The sequence below is a fragment of the Serinus canaria genome, chromosome 3, assembly GCF_022539315.1.
Source record: "Serinus canaria isolate serCan28SL12 chromosome 3, serCan2020, whole genome shotgun sequence".
NCBI lineage: Eukaryota > Metazoa > Chordata > Aves > Passeriformes > Fringillidae > Serinus > Serinus canaria.
This window is the reverse complement of record NC_066316.1, coordinates 14,352,441-14,373,123: the sequence shown is the minus strand read 5'-3', so window position 1 is coordinate 14,373,123 and position 20,683 is coordinate 14,352,441. Positions and strand designations below refer to the sequence as shown.

General features: G+C 46.9%; 2 protein-coding genes across 4 annotated transcripts in view; both read right to left on the bottom strand.

Moving 5' to 3' along the window:
* Nucleotides 1-652: 652 nt before the first annotated feature.
* Nucleotides 653-20,484, bottom strand: CHGB (chromogranin B). Of its 3 annotated transcripts, none has more exons than XM_050973145.1 (6): nt 20,353-20,484; nt 12,793-12,857; nt 5,898-5,941; nt 4,566-4,659; nt 2,096-3,777; nt 653-1,024 (listed from the first exon to the last, which is right to left on the bottom strand). In XM_050973145.1, exons 3-6 carry the CDS (start codon nt 5,898-5,900, stop codon nt 941-943), a joined length of 1,863 nt encoding a protein of 620 aa, XP_050829102.1. In that variant the 5' UTR covers nt 5,901-5,941; nt 12,793-12,857; nt 20,353-20,484; the 3' UTR covers nt 653-940. The 3 variants fall into 3 exon arrangements, with proteins under 3 accessions (XP_050829102.1, XP_050829103.1, XP_009094456.1); XM_050973146.1 differs by lacking the exon at nt 20,353-20,484 and adding an exon at nt 17,090-18,761; XM_009096208.4 differs by lacking the exons at nt 12,793-12,857; nt 20,353-20,484 and adding an exon at nt 9,390-9,601.
* Nucleotides 18,991-20,683, bottom strand: part of SHLD1 (shieldin complex subunit 1) — a 61,074-nt gene continuing 59,381 nt past the window's right edge. The window contains exon 3 of the mRNA XM_050973160.1: nt 18,991-20,650. Coding sequence (XP_050829117.1) covers nt 20,133-20,650 — 518 coding nt within the window. The 3' untranslated portion in view covers nt 18,991-20,132. The remainder of the gene's footprint in view (nt 20,651-20,683) is intronic.

Genomic DNA, 20,683 nt, shown 5'->3' with positions numbered 1-20,683 from the left:
TAATGTTCTTTTAGGGCAGCCTTAGCTGAAAACATGGGTTAAATTTCATGGAAAGAAGCAGTTTAAGGTTCCTCTTGGGCAAACAGGTACACTACATCTTCAGGTTTTATCTACCTCTGCTTCTTGCAAACTTCCCAGTGTTGTTTTTCTACTTTTTGGGAAGTTTCTCTTCTCTCTTTTCTTCTCCTCCTTATGTGAACAACCCATAAAAGTAAAGGATGTAGATTTTACCATCTCTTCATTCTAGACAGCTGCTTATCTAGATACTGTGACAATAAACAATAGCAGGGGTAAAACATATTTGCATAATAGGTCAGTTTGAGAAATAAACAGTGTTAAGGAGTTAATTTGGGTCAAGGCCAAATAGCTCCATTTCACCAGTAGTGACACTGACAGTCTTGCCACTGAATCCCAGTTTTCAAATGTGCCATAATCCCTGTCAAATGCAGTGAAAATGAGGAAGGAAACAAGAAATAGATCACTATTGAGATTTCACATTCCTGCTTCCCTCTCATGCTCATGCAAAGTGACAAACAAAAGATGGGCTCCTTGTAACTTTGAAAGGCGTGTTGGAGCACCACTGTTCTGTGCACCACCTACACACCTGCCCAGCTCACTCTGAGATCACCCCATCAGCCACATGAACAAGGAGAAGGTTTGGTCCAAGATCAATGGTTTTTATTATTGCAAACTCAGACAAATATATTCCTGAAGAACACTAACACAATTATCTCCAAAAGCATATTAAAAATACCTGCCCACATGAAAGGTTATGTTACTAAAATTCATGCCATTCAGGTCTCAGGAGCATAACAGCAAATTAAAGACACTTTCAGCTGTGTAAATCACTACACAAGAGTGGACAGTGAATAGAATTTCCTGGGTTTAGGGCAAACAACAATCCAGTGGCAGTGACTTTACCACAGAATGCAGGACACCTTCAGCCTCTCCTGAGGCTGTTGATCTTCTCTGCTATGTTCTGCAGCTCCAGGTCCATGGTGGCCAGGTTTTCCAGCTGCTTTTCCTGTGAAAACAGCGTTTCTGCTGAGAAATGTTTTGTTCAAGGGAAAGGGGAGGAAAGGCCATTTCTAAGGCAGATTCTGTCCTGCCACTTCCCAGTCCCTGACCAGAGCAGGTGTTCACAGCAGTGCAGCCAAGACTTGGGAGACTGGTGAAATCCCTGCTTTGGACTGAACACAGGCTGGGGAAAGCATCAAAATTTTAATTGTGAGAGCAGGCCCTAATTACAGCCTCATCTTTGTAGATTTAAAGCACCACTACCCTCCATTAGGTGGCCTCCTGCCATGTCACAGCTGCAGGTGCTGTCCCTGGGGGTCACAGAGCCAGCACAGGGTGCAGGGAGGGCACAGCTCCCCAGGCACAGAGAGCAGGAGAAGCTTTATGCACCCAGCCTTTACCGGGATGACTTGGTAACACCAATTAGCACCTGTATAAATCAGCGTCCAGCCTCCCCTGCTCCCAGCACAGCCCTGTGCAATGCAGACAGTGACACACACCAGGAGGGATCTGACTGATGGCTCAGTTTTCCTGCCTACTGGGGCAGAACAGGAAGTCCAACAAAAAGAAGAAGACTCACTACGTGTGAACTACATATAGGAACTGGACTTACAGGTACAGTGCAGGTTCTGCTCTGCAATTCCAGCTGGAAAGCCCATGGGCAGCCGCTTTCCCTCTAAACACCCAATTCACTTTTCAGTTCGGTATTTTAAACAACCCGACAGCCCAAATGGTGCTTGTCAGTTTCCTCTCTGCTCCTGCTGCAATGGTACCTTTGTTCTGTCAGTCTGTAGAGCCTCGAGGGAGAGGCAGGGCCCAAAAGGGAATACAATCTTCCCCTTCCTGCCTTGCAGCAGACAGGAGCTGTGCCTTTATCCCACAAATTGTGCCCCGGGGTAGTTCAGCAAACTCAAAGTCCCACCGTTCAAAGAAAGAAGATTTTTAAATCACTGAAGATCTGCTCTCAAACTGTGACTTAATCTTGTTAGTGTTTTTCTGTGCACAGCTTCCCAGCTGCCTTGGGAATGGATTCGGGAGTGTTTCCCCCAGCTTTTCAGAGAAACTGCTGTGCACTTACCTCTTCTTCCGTCAGGGGCCTCTGGCTTAGGCTCCTTCTGTCATTTCCAGCCACATGACGCTTCTTCAGCTCTTCTCCAGAGCTGTACAGCCCTGGGAGTTCAGCTGACTTCTTCCTGTAGTTCAGAAGTTGTGCAAGTTGATCCATCTTGTTGTACTGCCTTTCCACATCGTATCTGTTCGTTTTGCCAGGATTCCTCTTTTCACTGCGCTTGTGCTTCAGAGCATTCTGGATTTGCTTTTCTGACCACCACTCATAGTCATTGTACTCAGGGAAAAGGCTCTTCTCACTCAGGGCAGGCCTGCCTTCCTCCCTGTCCTCCAGAAGCTGCTCCCCTGCACTGTCCCTTTTGTCCAAGTGCTGGCTTTTCCACCACAGCAGTGGGTAGAAAGGCCTGTAGGATGCTGCGGTTCTCTTCTCTTTCTCTGCGGGGAGATGGCCTCTGTACTCTTCCCTCTCTGCAAACCTTTCCTCCTCTTCATTTTCCACCTGGTCACTGCTGTGATGCTTCTTTTCCACCTCCTCCTCCTCCAGGCTGTCCTCAGTACTGTAGTGCCTACTGGCCTGTCCCTTGTGCTCTCGAGCCTTCTGGGACCCTTCCTGCTGCCTGTTCCCTAGGCGGGCTCTCCCTCCGACACGGTGCTGCCTCTCCTTGCTCAGGTACCTGGCCAGCTCCTCCTGGTTTTCATCACCAAGGTACACCCTGCCCCCAGAATGGTGGGATCCATCGTGCTGCCTCCTCTCCTCGTGCCACTTCTCACTGCTCTCCTCACTGTGGTGGTGCCTCTTGTTTTCCTCTTCCCTGCTCTCCTGGCTCTGCTGCCAGCTGTCCCTGTGCTCCTCACTGCCCTGCTCTGCAGGCCCCTCCTCCTGCAGCTCCTCAGGCTCATGCCTCCCAGGAGAGCCACCCTTCTCCTCAGACTCTTCCTGATGCTTCTGTCGGTGCTTCCACTGCTCCCAGAGATTGGCCTCCCCTGGGTGTGATCCCCCTGCTGGTTCCCCCCTCTCACCACCATGGCCCCTCTTTTCTTCATAGGAGTCACCTGCCCTGTGCTTCCCATGATAACCTTTGCCTTTGAAGGGTTCCTTTCCCTCCTCCCTTTCTTCACTCTCCTCAGATTCTTCACGCTCCTGCTGGTGGGAGAAACCACGTTCCTGAGACTCATGGTGGTATTTCTCACTCCTTTCTTCCTCTCCCTTTTCACCTTCCTGAATTTGTTTGGAAGGGCTCTGCATTCCCTCCTCCAGGTGCCAGCGGCCCCTGGGGCTCTGATCATTCCCACCACGGAACTCATCCACGCTCATGCCCTCAGAGTGGGACTTCTTGGTGAGAACAGCAGCCTCTACATCCTCACAACACTTGCCCTCTTTGCTTTCCTCTTCACTGTGGTAATTCCTCTCCTCCTCTCTCCCAATTTCCTGGTAGTGCTTTCTTTCTTCCATGTGAAGTGTCTCATCCCGAGCAGGTGTGTTGTGTCCAGCTTCCTCCTCCTTGCTTTCACCTTCCTCATGAGCAAGTTTCTCCTCATCACCTCCTTCCATGTACTTTTTGGATTCCTCTCCTGCCTGCCTTTGTTCTTTCTCCATGCTCCCAGTAGGATGTTTTTCAGTCTCTGCTGGGTCCTTTGGATGCCTCACTTCAGGCTGTTTGTTTTCACTTCTCTCTCTGTCATTTTTATCACCTATGATAACAAAAGCAGCATCATGGAGTAATCCAACCCTCCACTGAAGGGTTATTTCAAAGACATGACTGGCTTCCCAAAGTACCAAGGAAATTTGGACAGAACCGATTGCTTAATTCTGCTTTCAAAACCCTTAGTTTGCCACTATTTTGTATGCTTGCCTGGAAAAGAATTAACTAACTAATTAACTCCACTTAATTAGGCATTTTACAAGTTCCCCTGGAACTTCCAGAATAAATTTCCTTCTTTGGCTTTTTTTGTGATCACATTTTTAGAACTGAGTCAAGCTAGCTGTCATTGCCATTAAAATCAATGGGATCTGGAGTTGTGTTCAGTTCTTTGAATGCCAGACCAGGCCTATCACAGATGCTTATCCACAATAAAAAGACAACCATCTAATCCAAGCTACCCAAAACCACCAGGGATTCTTTTTAGCAAATTTTGAAGGTTTTTTTAAAATTAACTGAAAAAAAAAAATCAAAGAAATCTGATGCTTTACAATAGTTATACTTCATCTTCTCAGGCCATCTAAAGAGTTTGTCAAGTCCTCTCAGACTCTCCAGGTGGTTCAAGGAGGAAGCCACAAGTGTCAGGCAAGAATCCCTGGGAATTCCCAGGTCAGGCTGCTTGTTCCCTGAGCGAGACAGACAGAAGGAAACCAGAATTCTGGCACTGAAATTTGGAGTCACAAGTTTCACACAGGCTGAAGTACCAGTTCACCAGCTCCATCACCAGAGAGAAACCATGCACCAAATTCCTTTCCTGAGTTCAGATAACACTGTACTTACTCTTCTTCAGGATTTCTTTGCATTCAGGATTAATGGGGGGTGCATTTGGCTTAGAGAGAGCGTTGGACAGAACCTCCACAATGCACCGGGTTACCTGGAGGAGACAAAACAGGAGAGAAAATCCTCATGGCAAAAATGGAAACTTCACTTCTGACCCAGCTGGGAGAAAAGCCTGGTGGAGATGAGAGTTCAGGCTATTATTAATGAGTTTGGATACATCCTGTACATTTGGGCTCACCCCTCGCTCCTGTACCAGCAGGAGGAGAACAGACAGGTCTTTTTATCTCCCCTTTTGTTTGCAGAGCTAAAGGGCTTCTTTTGTACCTTTTAAAAGATTAAATACCCTACTCAGTACAAAGGAAAGTCAAACAACATGTGGTAACACACCCTATAAAATAAACAGATACAACACACATTCAAAGGATGAGGATTATCCTGTAGGATCTGTCCTCATGAGGATACTGCAAAGGCAGTTTGGACTGCCAATACACTAAAACACCTCCATGTCCTCTGTCAGGGACACACTCCACACCTTTTCACATGAGTGTGCTCTGAGTCCTGCCTGGCTTTTAGCACTGAACATGCAACTGGGCTGTCTGGAAGCAGAGAAAATGGATTGATTTAGGAAAGTCACACAATGTGCTCTAATTCTAAGCACTACCAAAGTATGTCCTCTGTATAAAATGATTTTCAGGAGCTGAAGTTGATGGTGAGAACAAGCGCTCCTGTTTGCTGGGGGTACAAGAGCCTCAGGCTGACTGGGAGGAGACATTGAAATGTTTCATGTAAATGAAACACTTACAGAGCCATTTGTCTTTTAACTATTTCTGGTTATTACCAGGTGTTTGCTGATCTAAATGATCACAGCAACAACCAGTGCAGGGGGGTCTGGTGTCGGCTCTGGGAGCAGCTGATGGCATTTATTTAATCACACAGGGTAAGAGCTCTTTCCAAAGAAGGAGAGGAAGGACTATGTCAGTAAGTCTGTTACACAGTGGGTAACTGTAGGTATTTCATCTTTCCCCAAAGCTGTCAGTATAATAACATGCACTGTACAATATTTCAGATCACTTTTCAAGCAGCTGTACAATGCAGAGCTTCACAAGTACCACACTGACACAAGAGCCAGCTCCCATTTCCACCAAAACACTCAGGTGCAGGCAGGCATCTCCTGGCAGCTAAAAGCACTCTGAGTTCCACACCAGACATCAGCTTTTAAAAAATTTACCCTTAGGAAAAAAAAAAAAAATGAAGCATTGTCCTGAGAGTTTAAAGAAATAGAGAACACATCACTGGTGGTTTCTGAGGTTGGTTTGACAAGCACCTACTCACCATTTCTTCAGTATGGTCTTTTTCCACTGGAACTGTGCTGGCACCTGGAAGAAAAAACAATTATTAGAGACTCATTAACACAAGCATCACTGACAGGAGTCCTCAGTCAAATTGGTGTGATGAGGCAGCTTGGGTTTTAGATTGGCAGTCAACTAAACCAGGCACATTCCACATTAAATCTTTCCTTATTTGGATGAAAAAGCCACCTAAAATTAAGGCATAGCCTTAATATAGGCATAGCCGAGAGAAGAGGCATGGTAACACTTGCAGCACTAAAATAATATACACCAAGAATAATCCCACCCACAAAAAATGCAACACCAAAGAAAGCCACATTTAAATTCCAAAATGGAACTTTACTTCAAACCAGGTCCTTATGTAGTTGCACCTGTTAAAAAAAATAAATCAGACCCAACAGGCAAGGCCTGTTTGCACCCCAAGAATCTTCTGGCTTCTTGGAGAAGCTCTAGGTGCACACCAGACAGCAGCAGACCATTCTTTAAGACTTTAAAGCAGCTACTGTCCCAGTCCTGCTGGAGAAATGTCTCACTTGGAGGTGGCTCCTGCAAGGATGGAGAGCCAGAAGAGACAGGAAAATTTCCATTCTCTGAGTGGTCCATTATCATTCCAATAAATAAGCAAAACCCCCTCAAATCTCAGTGGAAAACTGCTCTGGAAGGAAGCAGTACAACCCACCCCTCACTGTCTCTGCCCTGGGGACATGTGGGATAACTCACACCTCCTTACACCACTTCTACTGTACCTGGGCCAAGGAATTTGCTTTTGGAAAAAAGTTACTGCCCATAAAACCTCCGTGCTGCCTGATTTTGCCATCACTACTGCAATGTCTCCAGCTGGTTAATGAGCTTGGCTGCTGTGTGTTATTAATAAACTGGCTGGGTCAGTGACAGACCTCCTGAAAGAGATGAACATCATGGAGATGAAGGAGGTCAGTTTTACTCTCAACATCAGGAGGATGAGCACTGTCCCAAGGAGGACAGGAGCACGTAGCCTTACGCTATTTAAAGCAACACAACCTTTTTATTCTCTGTGCTGGCAGAGGAAGCAGACGTCCCCTGGAGCACTGACTCAGAGTGTAATAGCTGAGCATCATACACTGATAACTCCTGATATTTCTGTGCTCTCCCCCAAACACACATGCAGGGATGTGCGTCTCCAGCCCCCAACCCTTCCCTGCGTATACAAGTGCTATCAGAGAAGGGAACCCACACAAAGAGAGCACAGAAGGGATTCCCCTAAAATAGCTCTGCATCCCTCCCCGAGAGTGCCAGGTGGTGTGTGAGGGGAGATGGTGCTGCTCAGAGCCAAGCCTCTCCCCCATCTCTGGCGTTCAGAGCCGGCTGAGGCAGCTCCGAGCTCCTTCACTAACCCAGTATGCAAATGATTGCCAGGCTGCTGCAGGCAGGAGGAGCAGCACGCACATACATCGGGGCAGGAAACAAAGCTCCTCCCACCAAAACAAGTGTTATTCTTAAAAAGACATTCTCTCAGTCCCACAGGTATTGGGGATGTTGCTCTTACAGCAGGAGCTGCTCCCAGGCTCCACTCACTTGAAAGCACAGCTATGAGCCCCTTCATGGGCTCTTTCTGGGGAGGCTCCTCTGCTCCTCCAGCACCCGTGAAAACCTGACAGGCTCCAGGGCAAACATCTGATTTTGTCCTTTGACACAGTACATCTCCTGTGAGTGACACCCGGCTGATGGGATAAAGCACAGAGCAGACAAACTCCTGGACATCATCTCCTACCTCAGTCCACCCCCTGAGTGCTCTCAGTGGCACAGGAAGACAGTCAGGTTGTACCCACTGTCTTTGTTGCCCAAAAGCTCCCAAGAGCTTGGATAACAGTGAAAGCCAGCATGAACAAAGAGGGAGCATCATAACAATATCAGGAGAACCAAATGGTATTGGACAAACTCATATTAACCTGTCTGGAGAAACAGGATGAGGCTCCAATCCATGCCACAGCCTGAAATAACATACTGAGGCAGCTGCTCTGCCAGGGCTGAGCCAGGAAGGCAGTGGGGAGCCAGCAGTGCCCCACTTTACCCAGGTGCTGGCACTGCCAGCCCATGCCAGCTGGCAAGAGCTCCCTTGGGGTCACCTGACACCTGAAGGTGCTGGCCAACACGGCTGCCATGCTCTGCATGTGTGCTCAGGAGGGGTGAGGCCATCACCCTGACAGGGACAGCAGGCTCAGGCAGCAGGGTACCCACCCGTGGCCTCGCAGGAACACAGCAGACGGAGCACGGCAGGGCTCCAGAGCAGAGCAAAGCCCGAGCACGTGCCAGCATGGAAACCTTGCACCTGAACACACAGCAAGAAACAAACCACAGCCCCACGAAGCAAAGCTAAGCCCTGGCTCTGCTTTACCCTCCGGAACGAAGTCTGCCCAGGCAGCTGTGATCAGATTATTTGATTTTGCCTAAGTGCTGAGAGTTGATGAATATCATGAGAAATGATAAAAGCAGGACAAATTCACACGGTTTTTGCTTGCATCTCCAAGATTAGAACAGATCTTCAGGTGGGTCCCTGATGAAATCCCCACATGGCTTTGTTTCATCAGTGCAGATGACTCAGTGCAGTGTCATTCCTCACCAAAATGTCACAGTGTCTTCCTAGGCAGGATCACTGAAATTTAGGCATATTGATTTGCAGGAGTACTAGAAAGTTCTTCAAGTTAATGCTTAATCAGTTCAACATTTGAAAGCACGACAGCCACGAAGGATGTAAAGTTACCTGATCTGTTTGATGGCATAAACAGGAAAAAATATTTGGTAACAAACCCCCATAGAATTTATGGTATAAGTGTGGTGAGCTTCTCTGTGTTGGGGTCTCTTCTGTATTCCACGCTCCCTCTTTGATTTCAATAAAGGCACTTGAAGGCAGCCAACTTCCTCACAGTCTCTGTATAAGTCCCAGAAGCGTGGAGACTTCTAATAGACCTAAAGCCAAAATACTCAACCCAGAATGACACCGACTCTTCCAGCCAATGATGTAAGTATGCATAAAACACTATAGAGCCAAGCCACCACCCCATTCTATTGTGTTTAAGGTTCATTTCACCGCGGGGTTTTAGTATTTAATGCCGCGTGCAAAAAAACTAAAAATCCTGTTACTTAAACCCGCAGAGCCGCTACTTTGCCATCACCTCCCAGCATCCAGCGCCGGCTGGCAAACACCCAGCAGCATCGCTGTAACGAAGCGGCAGCGAGAAGTCTTTGTGCAAAGACGCCGCATCGGGATAAAAATAAAGGCGGAGCAGCCGAGGAGCTCTCGGCCAGCGCCATCCCCACGCCCCGGCCCCGCCGCCCCTTCCCGAGGGGAGAGCCCGGGCTGCGGGTCCCGCACCCACCGCCGCCTCCCCGGAGCGAGCCCGTCCATCCCTCCACCGCTCCCCGCTGGGGCTGTTCTCGGGCCGTTCCCCGCCCACCCCAGCGCTCTCCCGGCGGGATGCGCCCTCGCCCCGTTCACCTGCCAGGGCGGCGGCCGCCAGGAGAGCGAGCAGCGCCGGCGGCCCCATACTCGGCTGGGCTGCGCTGGGCTGCGCTCGGCGGCTCCGGCGCGGTTTAAAAGGAGAGCGGGGGCGGAGGAGCGGGCGGGGGGCCCCGCCGGAGCTGCGTCACCGCGAGCCCCCGGGGGCGGTGCCGCCGCCGCCCCCGCGCCCCGTCCTCTCCTCTCCTCTCCTCTCCTCTCCTCTCCTCTCCTCTCCTCTCCTCTCCTCTCCGCCGCCCCCTCCCCTCCGGAGCAGGGCAACTTTCTCACAGGCTGGGCAAGCTGAGAGCGCTTTCCCTTCCTTGGCAACTACCGCAGCCGCCCTGCCCGTCCCCCGACTAACACTTCCAAGACCCCTGTACATCCCCCCGCCTCAGCAAAGGGGGAAAGCGGGGCTTCCCTGCCTCCTTCTCCAGCTCGGAGGATGCGGTAGCATCTTTAGGTCTTTCCCACCATCAGAGGATGCCGAGCCTCTGCCGAAGGGAGGAGGTGCGGTAACTCATCCCTCTGAAACAGCTTCCACAAGAAATCACCGCCGCGCTCCCACACCCTTTTCCCATCAAAGCCTTCAGGTGCTGCTGCAGCCTTTTCCTCCTGCAAGGTTTTTGTCCCTTCCCCTCCCCTCATTGCTCCCTCCTCTCACAGCCTTCCCCCACCCCCTATCCAGTACACCCAGACCCCGAGAACGACTGGGAAGTAATCCCAGTACTTATGGCATCTGAGGAGGGAATGGCACGCAGTATTCCCCAAGAGTTCTACCACGGAAATCACTGCTCTCAGCATCCATCTCCACAGGCAAACCTCTTATTTACTGTGATGATGCTCTGGGGAGCCAGAGGAAGCAGAGACAGATCAAGTTTTACATCGTTTCCTTTAACAGCCCCTGCTGTCCCAGTTAGTCCGTAGCGGAATAAAAAGCTTTAATGGCAAGTTAAAACGAGGAAGTCCAAATGTTCCACCCGGTTCCCTTCAGAGCCAGGCAAAGACCAGAACTCTTTTTGTTTTTCATTAACCCTCAGAGGGCCACCTCCAATTTTAAGTGTATTTAAAGTTTTCTTTTTTGTCTTCAGAGCCGAGCAGATGGCCCTCGAACTGCCAGTGTTCCTGGAGGACAATGGATCTATACACCAAGCTGGCAGTTCCCTCTGTTATCATTCCTGTGCCATTCTATTGTCCATTAACAATGGCAGGCTGCTACAGCCACACAGCCTTTAAAGACACAAAACAGGACACAAGCACAGTGCTCCAATACAACTCATCAGCAGGAAGCAGAATTCCAGCTCCATTTGAAGCCTGCTTCAGGAGATAGCCTGGAGGAGACACCTTGTTCACCTTGCATTCAGTTTGCCATTTCTGCAAAGTAACACAATCCAGTCACCTGGCCACCATGGAAGACAAACCACCTGCAACATCTCCCATCTCCCTCCTGCATGCTGTTCTGCACTGCCTATGCCAGCCCCATCTCCACAGGCAGGTACTTCTTTGGGAATCTCCAGTCTTGGCTTTGGGAAGTCACAAGCCTGTTTCAAAAGACTGACAAATTTCCCTGGCTCTGAGGCCCCCATATCCTCTCCTGTCTGTGTGAGGATTCAGCCTGGCCTCAGCCTCTTCAGCTGCTCATGAGAAAGAATTTCAAGTGAAACATTTGCCTTTTATGTGTTCTCTGCTTCTGCAGGCATATAAATAGCATGTTTTGCCATCAGTTACATCAGGGTCTGCATGGGAGCACCTTCACACCTTCAGATTTGATCAGGTTCGAGGATACAAAGATTTGAAAATGTTGTAGGAGGCCTCTGACAGGAGTAGGGACAGAACTGGTTGGAGTATATCCAACTCTGTCTTCAGAGTGGGATTCCAAAACAGGATCCCACAGACTCTTCTGCCAGCACTGGAAAACCAGAGCATCCAAGCATCTTGCCCACAGTTAATTAAGTCAGCCTCTGTTTTCAAAGCACTGTCACTTCACATGGACTTTTACAGCCAGGTATCAGCTGGGGTGAGTTTCTCTGCAGATCAGGAGAGAGCTGTGACTGCACTAAATCAGGATTACTGCAGGCAAAGGCACATTTCATTCGATCAGCTGCGAGTGACACACCCCAACCTCCTTTCTCAGATGTGTCAGTTCTCTGACTGCAGTGACATCCACGCCTCGCAATGTTGTGACAATCTATTGCTCTATGAATAAACAGTATTTATCCTGTAGAATTCTCTCAAATACAAATGCTTTAAAAAATTACACATTTGGCTCATGCTAGAAGCTGGAACTTCAAAGGATGACAAGCAATTTCTGTGCCTGAGCTCCTTCTAAATTGAGAGGAGACTGCATGAGGAAAATGAGGATTGCTCTTCTAATTAGGTGTGCTAGTGGGGATTATCTTCATTCTTACATGCCAATTAGTTTTCGTGGCATTAAAATACTGCAGCCCATTTCATGAACAAACTCATCTCTTTCATTCAGAAGGTGCTGAGAGGATGGGTCTGGAGAAAGACAATTGCACCTAAAGGCCACCATCTATCCAGTTTCCCTAAGAGAACCAAAATCCTTTCAGAAACCTTGCCATATGCAGTGCTCATTGCAACATAAGGGATGATGGAGCTGCACAGCTGAAACATTTTTAGGTCCTTCTTCCACAAAAGTGAAACAGCACTGTCACCACCTGTGGCCTTAGCACATGGCACCAGTGCCCAGCAAACTGAGCTGCAGCTGAGAGACCCTGTGTGGTACAGATGGGTGATTTCTGTAGCGTAGGCAAATATCTTTTTTTTCTTTTCTGTATTTATATAGCACCTCACACTGTGGGGTTTTATTCATGCCACATGCACTTAGGCAGTGCAGAAAAAGTTGCTAGAAACTGACTTCCAGTCTTTAGTGTGAAAAGACTTTTTTCATTAAAAAATCCAAAGAATTTACAGGGTATTTTTGCTTGAGAACCTTAAAAGTTCAGTCCAGCTCTTCCTGAATTGTCTTTCTTAGTATTCTTAAAAAAACAAAATTTCTTCACTTGTAACCCTCTTCTCTTCCATGCAGGATCCTTCTAGCTCCTATTTTTCAGTGATGTGTCTATTCCACAGAAAGGAGGTCAAATATTATATGGCCTAACTGAAAAGAGGTTTACAATAAGCCTACAAGGGATGCCATACCTATTAAGTGGTATGAAAAATACATGCACAGAGCCTGCTGTAGTCTTCTGGAAAAAGCCCTGTGCTACCTGATATTAATCCTCAGGGCTTCTGGATACACTCACAGGCTGCAGAATGAAAGAAAAGAAACCACCAAATCCAAAACAGAGGTGAGAGAAAGAAGACCAAGTATAAACATAACCATTTATCCAACATCCCAGGTTTTCCACAGAACATTTTCTCATATACTGCTCACACATACCTCTCTTCCTCCCCAGTCATCCTTCTCTCAGTTTGTTAGCTCAGATGGCAGAAAACTGGATAATGCTGCAATACAAAAATAAGTTTAAAATGATAGATAGACAGACAGCAAGCATACTTTGGAGGCTAGGGGCAATTTTTCCATACTACAGACAGCATGAAGTGCCACTTCCTAAGTCCTTCCCTAGTAGAACTCACTGGCATTGATTGCTACAGGCAGGAGATGCAAGTTAGCTCCTGCAATTCCACTGGTAAATGTCTCCAGGGGAAAGATGACACTGATGGGAACCAACAGGCACATCTCCTCCTAGAAGAGAAACTTGGAATTTGCCTAATAATGTGGGAACCACTGGCATTTTTAGCCACAAGACTTCATTTTTTCTGAGCTGACACTTCTCACCTAATTTTCTGTCAGAAAATGATCTGCTGGACTCCGACTCAAAACTGACCACTCCAGATGAACTGGCCATCAAGCTAAAATGCAGCTTTTGGATCTGAGCAGGGGCACAAGCAGCCCTGACATGATTACTCATGGCTTTACAAATTTGGCTATGACTAAACCTTCTCCCAGCCTCAGCTGTCACCAAATTGCCTTGCTGACAACAGAAACAACCTCCACAGCCCTGGGTGCCTCCTCCTCTACCAGGGGGGAAGAGCACCCAACACCTCCCTGACCAGAGAGGAGTCCTGGACAATGAACAGTGCCCAAAAGCTGCCACTACATCTCTCTGGGCTGGCTTTTGGAGGATTAGCATCACTGCAGGACTGGAGTTCCCAGGCAGTTGATGCCCAGAGAGCAGCTGGAGATTGCTGGAGCATCTCTCCCTGCAGGCTGGGCACGGCTGAGCTGCACACCCTGGTGCTGCCCCAAAGAAAACCCTGCATCAGACAACCCCTGCCAATTCCCCCTGCTCTTTTTTCACTCACACTGGTTAATTAACCTCCTTGGTGAACTTTGGGACCTCTGTAGTAGAATAAAAAACAGGATAGAAATTTCTTTCAGCAAGCAAAATGTGGACACTTAAGCCCTCGTATTTTGAGTACTGCTTGTCATTAAGCAAAAATTACTTTATTAGTTGCTTTTGCACTACAAATAATTACATTTAGGCCATTAAATTGCCCTATTCAGTGTTTCTGCCTGCTTTTTGTCAACTGTGCATGTTCCATTTAATATTTAAAGACTGGGGCACTAGTCTGGCTTATTTAGTAATTAATTTCTTTAAATATTTATAGCACTTTGACTCTCAGCAAGGGTTCTGTTTGGTAAGAACAATACTGTTCTGTGCTTGATAGTGTCACGGAAATTTCAGAGGCAAATTTCCATTTTGTAGCATAAAAACATATAGATTTCTGCAACAGACTGTAATGATTTCAGAATAAAGTTTTTATTACTGAACAATGTATGTACTGAAAAAATAATCCAATTATGCCCTTGCACATAATTGCACTGAAAACACAGTGTTGAGAGATCTATTTTACAACAGCAGTATTCACACAGCAAAAGGAATCCCCCAAGAAATTTTCCATCACCTTTTTTCGAATCACCACTGGCACAAAGAACAAAACCCAATTGCAAAAAAAGCCCAGGAAAGAGAGAGCACAACCTACAAAATGCAGGAGGATATTTTGCCAGCATCCTTTCCCCTTAGAATATCCTTTTCCTTTTGCATACTCCGATTTTAGGCCCTTTGTATGAAATGCTGTGTGTTTATCAAAAAATTTTAAAAGGCTTAAGCTTAAAGGCAGCCTTGGGAAATGAAAACAGCAGGAAGATGCTCCATCTGTGTAAATTTGTCTAGTAACCCTGATGGTGGGAAGGTGATCCAAACAGGAAAAGAGACCTTAAAAGAGACTCTGCTACTCTGGATATGAGAAAAAGCAAGCCACAGTGGGTGGCTTTGCCAGCACTCAGGTGAAGCTCACTGAGCCTGATTTTTTTGGGGAAAAATCAGCTGCAGAAGCACCCCATGGGAATAGGAACAGGAGGAAGGGCACAGGAATCAGTCTGATGCTCGTCCAGCACACCATTGCATTTTCAGCCTAATTCACTGCTGCCTTTGGAAAGACTCCCCCAGCCCTGAAAACAGCAGTCTGTCCCCTCATGGCAGAAGAACTTTTTTCCTTACACATTCATGTGCAACCAGGCTATTCTGGAACACCAGACAAGCAGCATGAACACTCCCAGAGACAGAACCCAGCCATGGCACTTGCCTGCACTCACACCTTTATCATATGGTGCTCAGCTTGTCCCAGGGACCAGTCAGACCCAGGGAAGGTGCAAAAACAAGGACCAAAACCAAGCTGGCTTCACAGAACACGTGCTGAGTTGCTTCTTTAACAGGGGGGCTGGACCACACAGGCAAAATCTCTCTTATTGTTGGAACACCTAATTGCAGGGTTTTGAGGGGAATTGCTGTTAGAGACGTGGGTGTAAACGCCCTGCTCTTTCAATCTTTCTCTGAAGCTATCAGATACCCAAAACAAGCTGCTGGCAACTTAGAAAAAACTGTTGGAACTCACACTGAAAATGTGTTGCAGGGCACAGCAACCACCTCAGTATCCTTAATTACAGAATCACCCTGCTTCTCTGGCCGGGAGGTGCTTATTTTAGCATCATTCCTGGCTCACCTCTCGCAGCAGTGCAGGTAACACTGGAAAGTGATACCTGCCCTAAGGCTGACATTTCCCATTACAAGAACCTGCCTTCCAATGCAACTGAAAGTTTGTTTGGCTTGTACTGAGGGCGAAATTTTCTATGACAGTTGTTCTTTCATTACAAGACTTTCCCTCCCAAGTCCCAGCATCTGCAAACAAAGAGGCCACTGCAAAGGCAATTTTAAAAAAGGTTTGACCTTTCAGCCACAAGTTTTCTGGCTTTGGTTAGCTCCAGCTATTGCTTTAATCATATATTATTATTTCATGCTCTGTGTGCCGTGTGCCAGATTTTACTTTTAAGGAAGAAATGCTGGCATATGCTGTTGCCTAATCAATGTGTGGGGGAAAATAGTCATTAGGGAAAGCCTACAGAACAGGGTATTTTTAAAATGAACTTCTGTGTTGTGGGAAAACATATGCCCCACACAAAATCGCCAATGCTCAGTAATGAAACAGCCACATTTACACAGGATACACACTACCTGTCATATAGCAGTTTTAAAAACTGTATTATATGTCCTGATACATCCAGGCACACCAAAGCACCTTGAACTCCTGGGGGAAAATCCCCCGTGGCAGAAACAGCCCTGGATCCATTCACTTCACTGAAGTCAGCTCAGGGCTTGCTTCAGCACCTGTGGCAGGAGCTCAGCTCTCCCTGGCTGCCTTTGGGCTCCAGGACTGGGTAGGTCACTGGCATGAATCAGCACCTCCCACCAGCAGCTGTGTGGGATGGAAAATAAAAATGCTGTTGGAGTAAGCAGCAGAGAGGCCATTGATACCAAACGTCCTGGAGCAGCTCCCAGCCAGGGAATGACTTCACAGCAGCAGGATTCAGCAAGGATGACAAAAGAGCTTGGATCAGGCATTTATGGAAGGGAGTAGAGGCAGCACTCTCAGCCTGCCAGAGCTGGTCCTAGGCTGGGCCCCAAGGCCACTCCAGTGGTTGGAGTGCATGGGCAGGGCTCAGTGCCTGAAGCAGCTCCCTCACCCCTCTGACACCCTGGGGATGCTGGTCCAGCTCAGGTCCCAAATACCCACCCCAAAGCACACACACCTCTAACAGACCCTGGGTGGGATTTGGATCTGGGCTGTGCAGCAGGGAAACCCCTGGGCCAAGGCAAGTCCTCACCACGTCCCGTGTTCCTCCTACTTGGCAATGGGGGATCAATTTTGGCCTTGCTTGTCCTACTTTATGGGACTGATTCCCCATCTTTTACTTCACTTACACTTTGCCTGAGGATCTTGTGGGATCTTGCATACCCAGAGCCCTGAAAGGTGGTGTAGGTTTTCAGGTGTTGCTCTAAGTTAGGCTCAGAAAGCTGCTCCTCAGCTGTTAGCCTTGAACAAACAGAAGGGAAAAAACCCCTTGGATTGTTTTGCAGTGTAAGCCCCCAAATGCCTTGGCTAAAGCAGCCTCCACACACAGGGGGATGAAGAGAGGTGAGAACCACCAGTGCTGGGGAGGCCAACAAGCTGGGGAGATAGGGTGAGCTGAAACCATACAAGTGTCAAAACTAAGTCAAGTGCAAGCCAGGGAGAGAGGAAGGCACTTCACCTCTCAGCAATAAACTCAATTTCTCAGATTAGTGCACAGTTCATACCACTCTTGGTACTTGCCATGCAAAAAGACTGTCTTTTACCTTGAGGAAGCCATGGATACTCATATCCATGATCCACTGGAAGTGAGCAGTGCACAGAGCTGCAGCACTCCTGATTCTGAGGGGTGCAAACTTCTCAAAAGACTGCATGTTTCAGCAGCACAATTACCAAGTCCTCTGCAAGACGCCAGACAAGATTTGTAGATATGAGTCATAATCCAAATTTTTCAGCTGCATCCAGTCTGTTCTGCCTACACTGATCCTTAAAATTGAACAGTTTCAGGCTCTCCTCTGCCAGTATCTCTCTTCATGCTCTTCCAGCAGCCACCTTTTCTCTATTTTGTCATTCTGAGCTTCCTTTCTCTTCCATCAAAACCCAGTAGGGATGTCTCAAACATCAGTAGCAGTAGGTCTCTCCTGAAGAGCAGGAACTTCCTATTTTTCTGCAAGCTTTCTTTGTGGAAGTTGAATGTCTTTGGCACTTTTTAAAAATTAAAATAATATTTAAAAAGTTTGAATAGGAGACCAGATGGTTTTCAAGCTAACCTAAAGCACTGACCAATTCATCAACAAACCAAATACAGCAACTAAAGGGATTCAGATGCAGACCTCTGATTTCTCCATCTCTCTCTTCATGGGAGATTACTTCCCTTAAAATGGAAGTTAAGAGGTTTTGCACAGCAGCTAATTTAACTGTGTGGAACAGCATAAACACTGGCAAAGATTAAAAGCAACAACACGTGATTCACAATGAAGACCTTCCTTCTTCCCTGTACATCCTCAGCAGTATCTCCCTACATCTGTCAAACCAGTGCCCTTGTGGCTGTGACAGATCTTTGGGGGTTAGGCAGTGGGAGTTGGCAGAGGGCCAGTGATGTTACTGTAATTACTGACAGCACACTGAGGAGCATGCTTGCTTTTTCCAGCTGTATCTGTGGCTTAACTACCTGATATTACCATTCTCTATAGTTTTTGCCAGCAGGATGCTTTCATCTGGATTTTGATACACAAGCACCTGTGGGTTTGTTTGCTACCACAGAAATGATGCTGCATCCTCACCTCCTTTTTTCCCCTTAGCACCATTAACTTGAGTAATGCTGGGGGAGCAGCTGAAGGTCTGCTCCAATATTCTGTGTGCCCTCCAGCACATGTACAACACCTTTGACATAAAAGCAAGCAAGCAACACACAGAGCAGGACCACTACTGAGCTAAATGTATGATTCAAGGACAGGAAACTAAACCCAGGCACTTCTAATATAAATCTATTTGCAAAGACAAATTAAATCAAGTCCTAAGACTTTGGCCATAACTTGCAGCCAGCTGGGCCCCCTCCTGCTCTGACTGAAGGGTGCAGCCAAATTTCCATTGCCTTTGCTGGAAACACCTGCAGAGCACAGCAGCTGTGCCAATCTGCCAGGGGCAGCAAGGCAGGAATAGCAGTCCCATGTGGGACTGCAGCAGGGAATGTGACATGCAGGAACACAAACACCAACTCTCAGATCTGGCCAGTGTGGACAGAGAGTGGATGAGAGGTTTGCAGCTGGGCTGGCAAACACTGGACATCAAATACCAAAACTGATGTGAGCACTGTGGCTGTACTGGAGCAAGCACAGTGATGGTGGCCTTTGAGACCCCAACCACTCTTTCTTTTCTTTTATTTTCTTTTCTTTTCTTTTCTTTTCTTTTCTTTTCTTTTCTTTTCTTTTCTTTCTTTCTTTTCTTTTCTTCTCTCTTTCTTTCTCTCTTCTCTTTCTTTTTCTTTCTCTTGCTTTTTCTTTCTTTCTTTCTTTTCTTTCTTCTCTGTCTTTTTCTTTCTTTCTTTTTCTTTCTGTTTTCTTTCTTTTTCTTTCTTTCTTTTTTCTTTCTCTTTCTTTCTCTTTCTTTTTTTTCTTTCTTTCTCTTTCTCTTTCTTTCTTTTTTTTTCTTCTTTCTCTTTCTCTTCTTCTTTTTTTTTTTCTTTCTTTCTCTTTCTCTTTCTTTCTCTTTCTTTTTTTTTCTTTCTTTCTCTTTCTCTTTCTTTCTTTCTTTCTTTTTTTTTCTCTTTCTTTCTTTCTTTTTCTTTCTTTTCTTTTCTTTTCTTTTCTTTTCTTTTCTTTTCTTTTCTTTTCTTTTCTTTTCTTTTCTTTTCTTTTCTTTTCTTTTCTTTTCTTTTCTTTTCTTTTCTTTTCTTTTCTTTTCTTTTCTTTTCTTTTCTTTTCTTTTCTTTTCTTTTCTTTATCACTACAGCAAACTGCTCTTTCAGTCCACAGGCCAGTGGGTGGAAAACATGCACAAAGATATTTATCTGCCTGGCAGAGGCAGTAAAGCAACAAAGAAGCCACCGAGCTGGGAGGCTTCTGAGAGAGAAACCTTGAGTGTCTGTGTGTGTTCATTGCTCTGTTGCTGACTGACATCAGCCTCTTTGGGCTCAGAGAGATCTATTTCATTTTAAAGGGAACTTTCCCCCAGGGATCTCATTAGCACCACCATGAAAGTCAGAAAGGAACTGAAGGTTGTTGGGGGCAGTAATGGTGAGGAGGTAAATAGGACAGAAGCACTGTCAGAGAGCATACTCAGAGCTGTATTTTCTCTTTCTCATGCAAACACACACTTTTTCTGTCAGAAAAACTCACTTGGCATTGCAGTAATGAACTGTGGGGTTATTTGTCTGTAGGTAAAAACACAGAGCTAACAGGCACCCCGTGGAGACAAATATTCAGAACAAAATCTTAACTTTCTCTCTGCAGGGCTGGGGCACACCATGCCAAGGTCATTCAAGCATTCTGTTCTAGCCAACAGCATTGGACAGCAATGCCCACCCAGGGGCTGAATTTGAGCTAGACCACTGTTAACCTGGGGTAAGGATGCAGGCCAATTTAAAAGCCTGGTGGATATAAATTATCATGTTTGATGTCCCATCAACAAACACTGCATGACCCCTCCCAACCCTTCAAAGAGCAAAGTGCAAGGTCTGGTGTGGGTGAAGCCCTCAAGGGAGCATCTGGTGTTGAAGGTGTTGCTTGGAGAACAATGTCTGTCTAATAAAGTCACCTCTTTCTGGAGTGAAAGCAAAGCTTCCATGACAGCAACAAAGCAGTGTCTTGCTCACTTCTCATGTGACACATCAGGGCTACGTTCTGCCTGTGTTTGTTTCAAGAGGAACTGCAGGACATCATCTGAGAGTCCAGGTGTCCTCCTATTTTCCAACAAGACTTCTCCTTCAGCTGGCTTTGAAAAGCAAGCAGAAGGGGGGTGGTTTGGAAAGATCTTACATCCATCTCTGTTCAAGACCAACTGTGCCATTTGCAGGCAACGTGACACATACTTTGTTCCGTCCTTTTGCTCCAGGTCAGAAATCTTCTGTGACAGACACTGTGAGGCTGCCTCATAGGTCGGATCCTTTCTCTCTGGCTGCTTTTTGCAATATATTTTGTAGAAGCCATCCAGAGAGTCTCTGATGCTGGGATCTTCTGCACCATCATATTTATACATCCATGAGAGCACAGCATCATTAGGTTCAGAGGGCTCACACAGCCCTGCTTTTAGGTAACAGCTCACGTTTGCTTCCTCAGAGCCTTCAGCAGAACAGCCTGCAGGAGCTGCAGATGATGGATTGCTCTCTCCTGCAAGCAGAGGATCAATGAAACTCATTAGTC

What these genes read in the sequence shown, in the direction of transcription:
- CHGB (XM_009096208.4), bottom strand. Translation starts at nt 9,438, where the DNA reads ATGGGGCCGCCGGCGCTGCTCGCTCTCCTGGCGGCCGCCGCCCTGGCA. An exon ending in CAAAGAAATCCTGAAGAAGA is followed by an intron (nt 3,778 to 4,565) that starts GTAAGTACAGTG and finishes TTGTTATCATAG; the next exon opens with GTGATAAAAATGACAGAGAG. An exon ending in GGCCCCTGACGGAAGAAGAG is followed by an intron (nt 1,025 to 2,095) that starts GTAAGTGCACAG and finishes CTGTTTTCACAG; the next exon opens with GAAAAGCAGCTGGAAAACCT.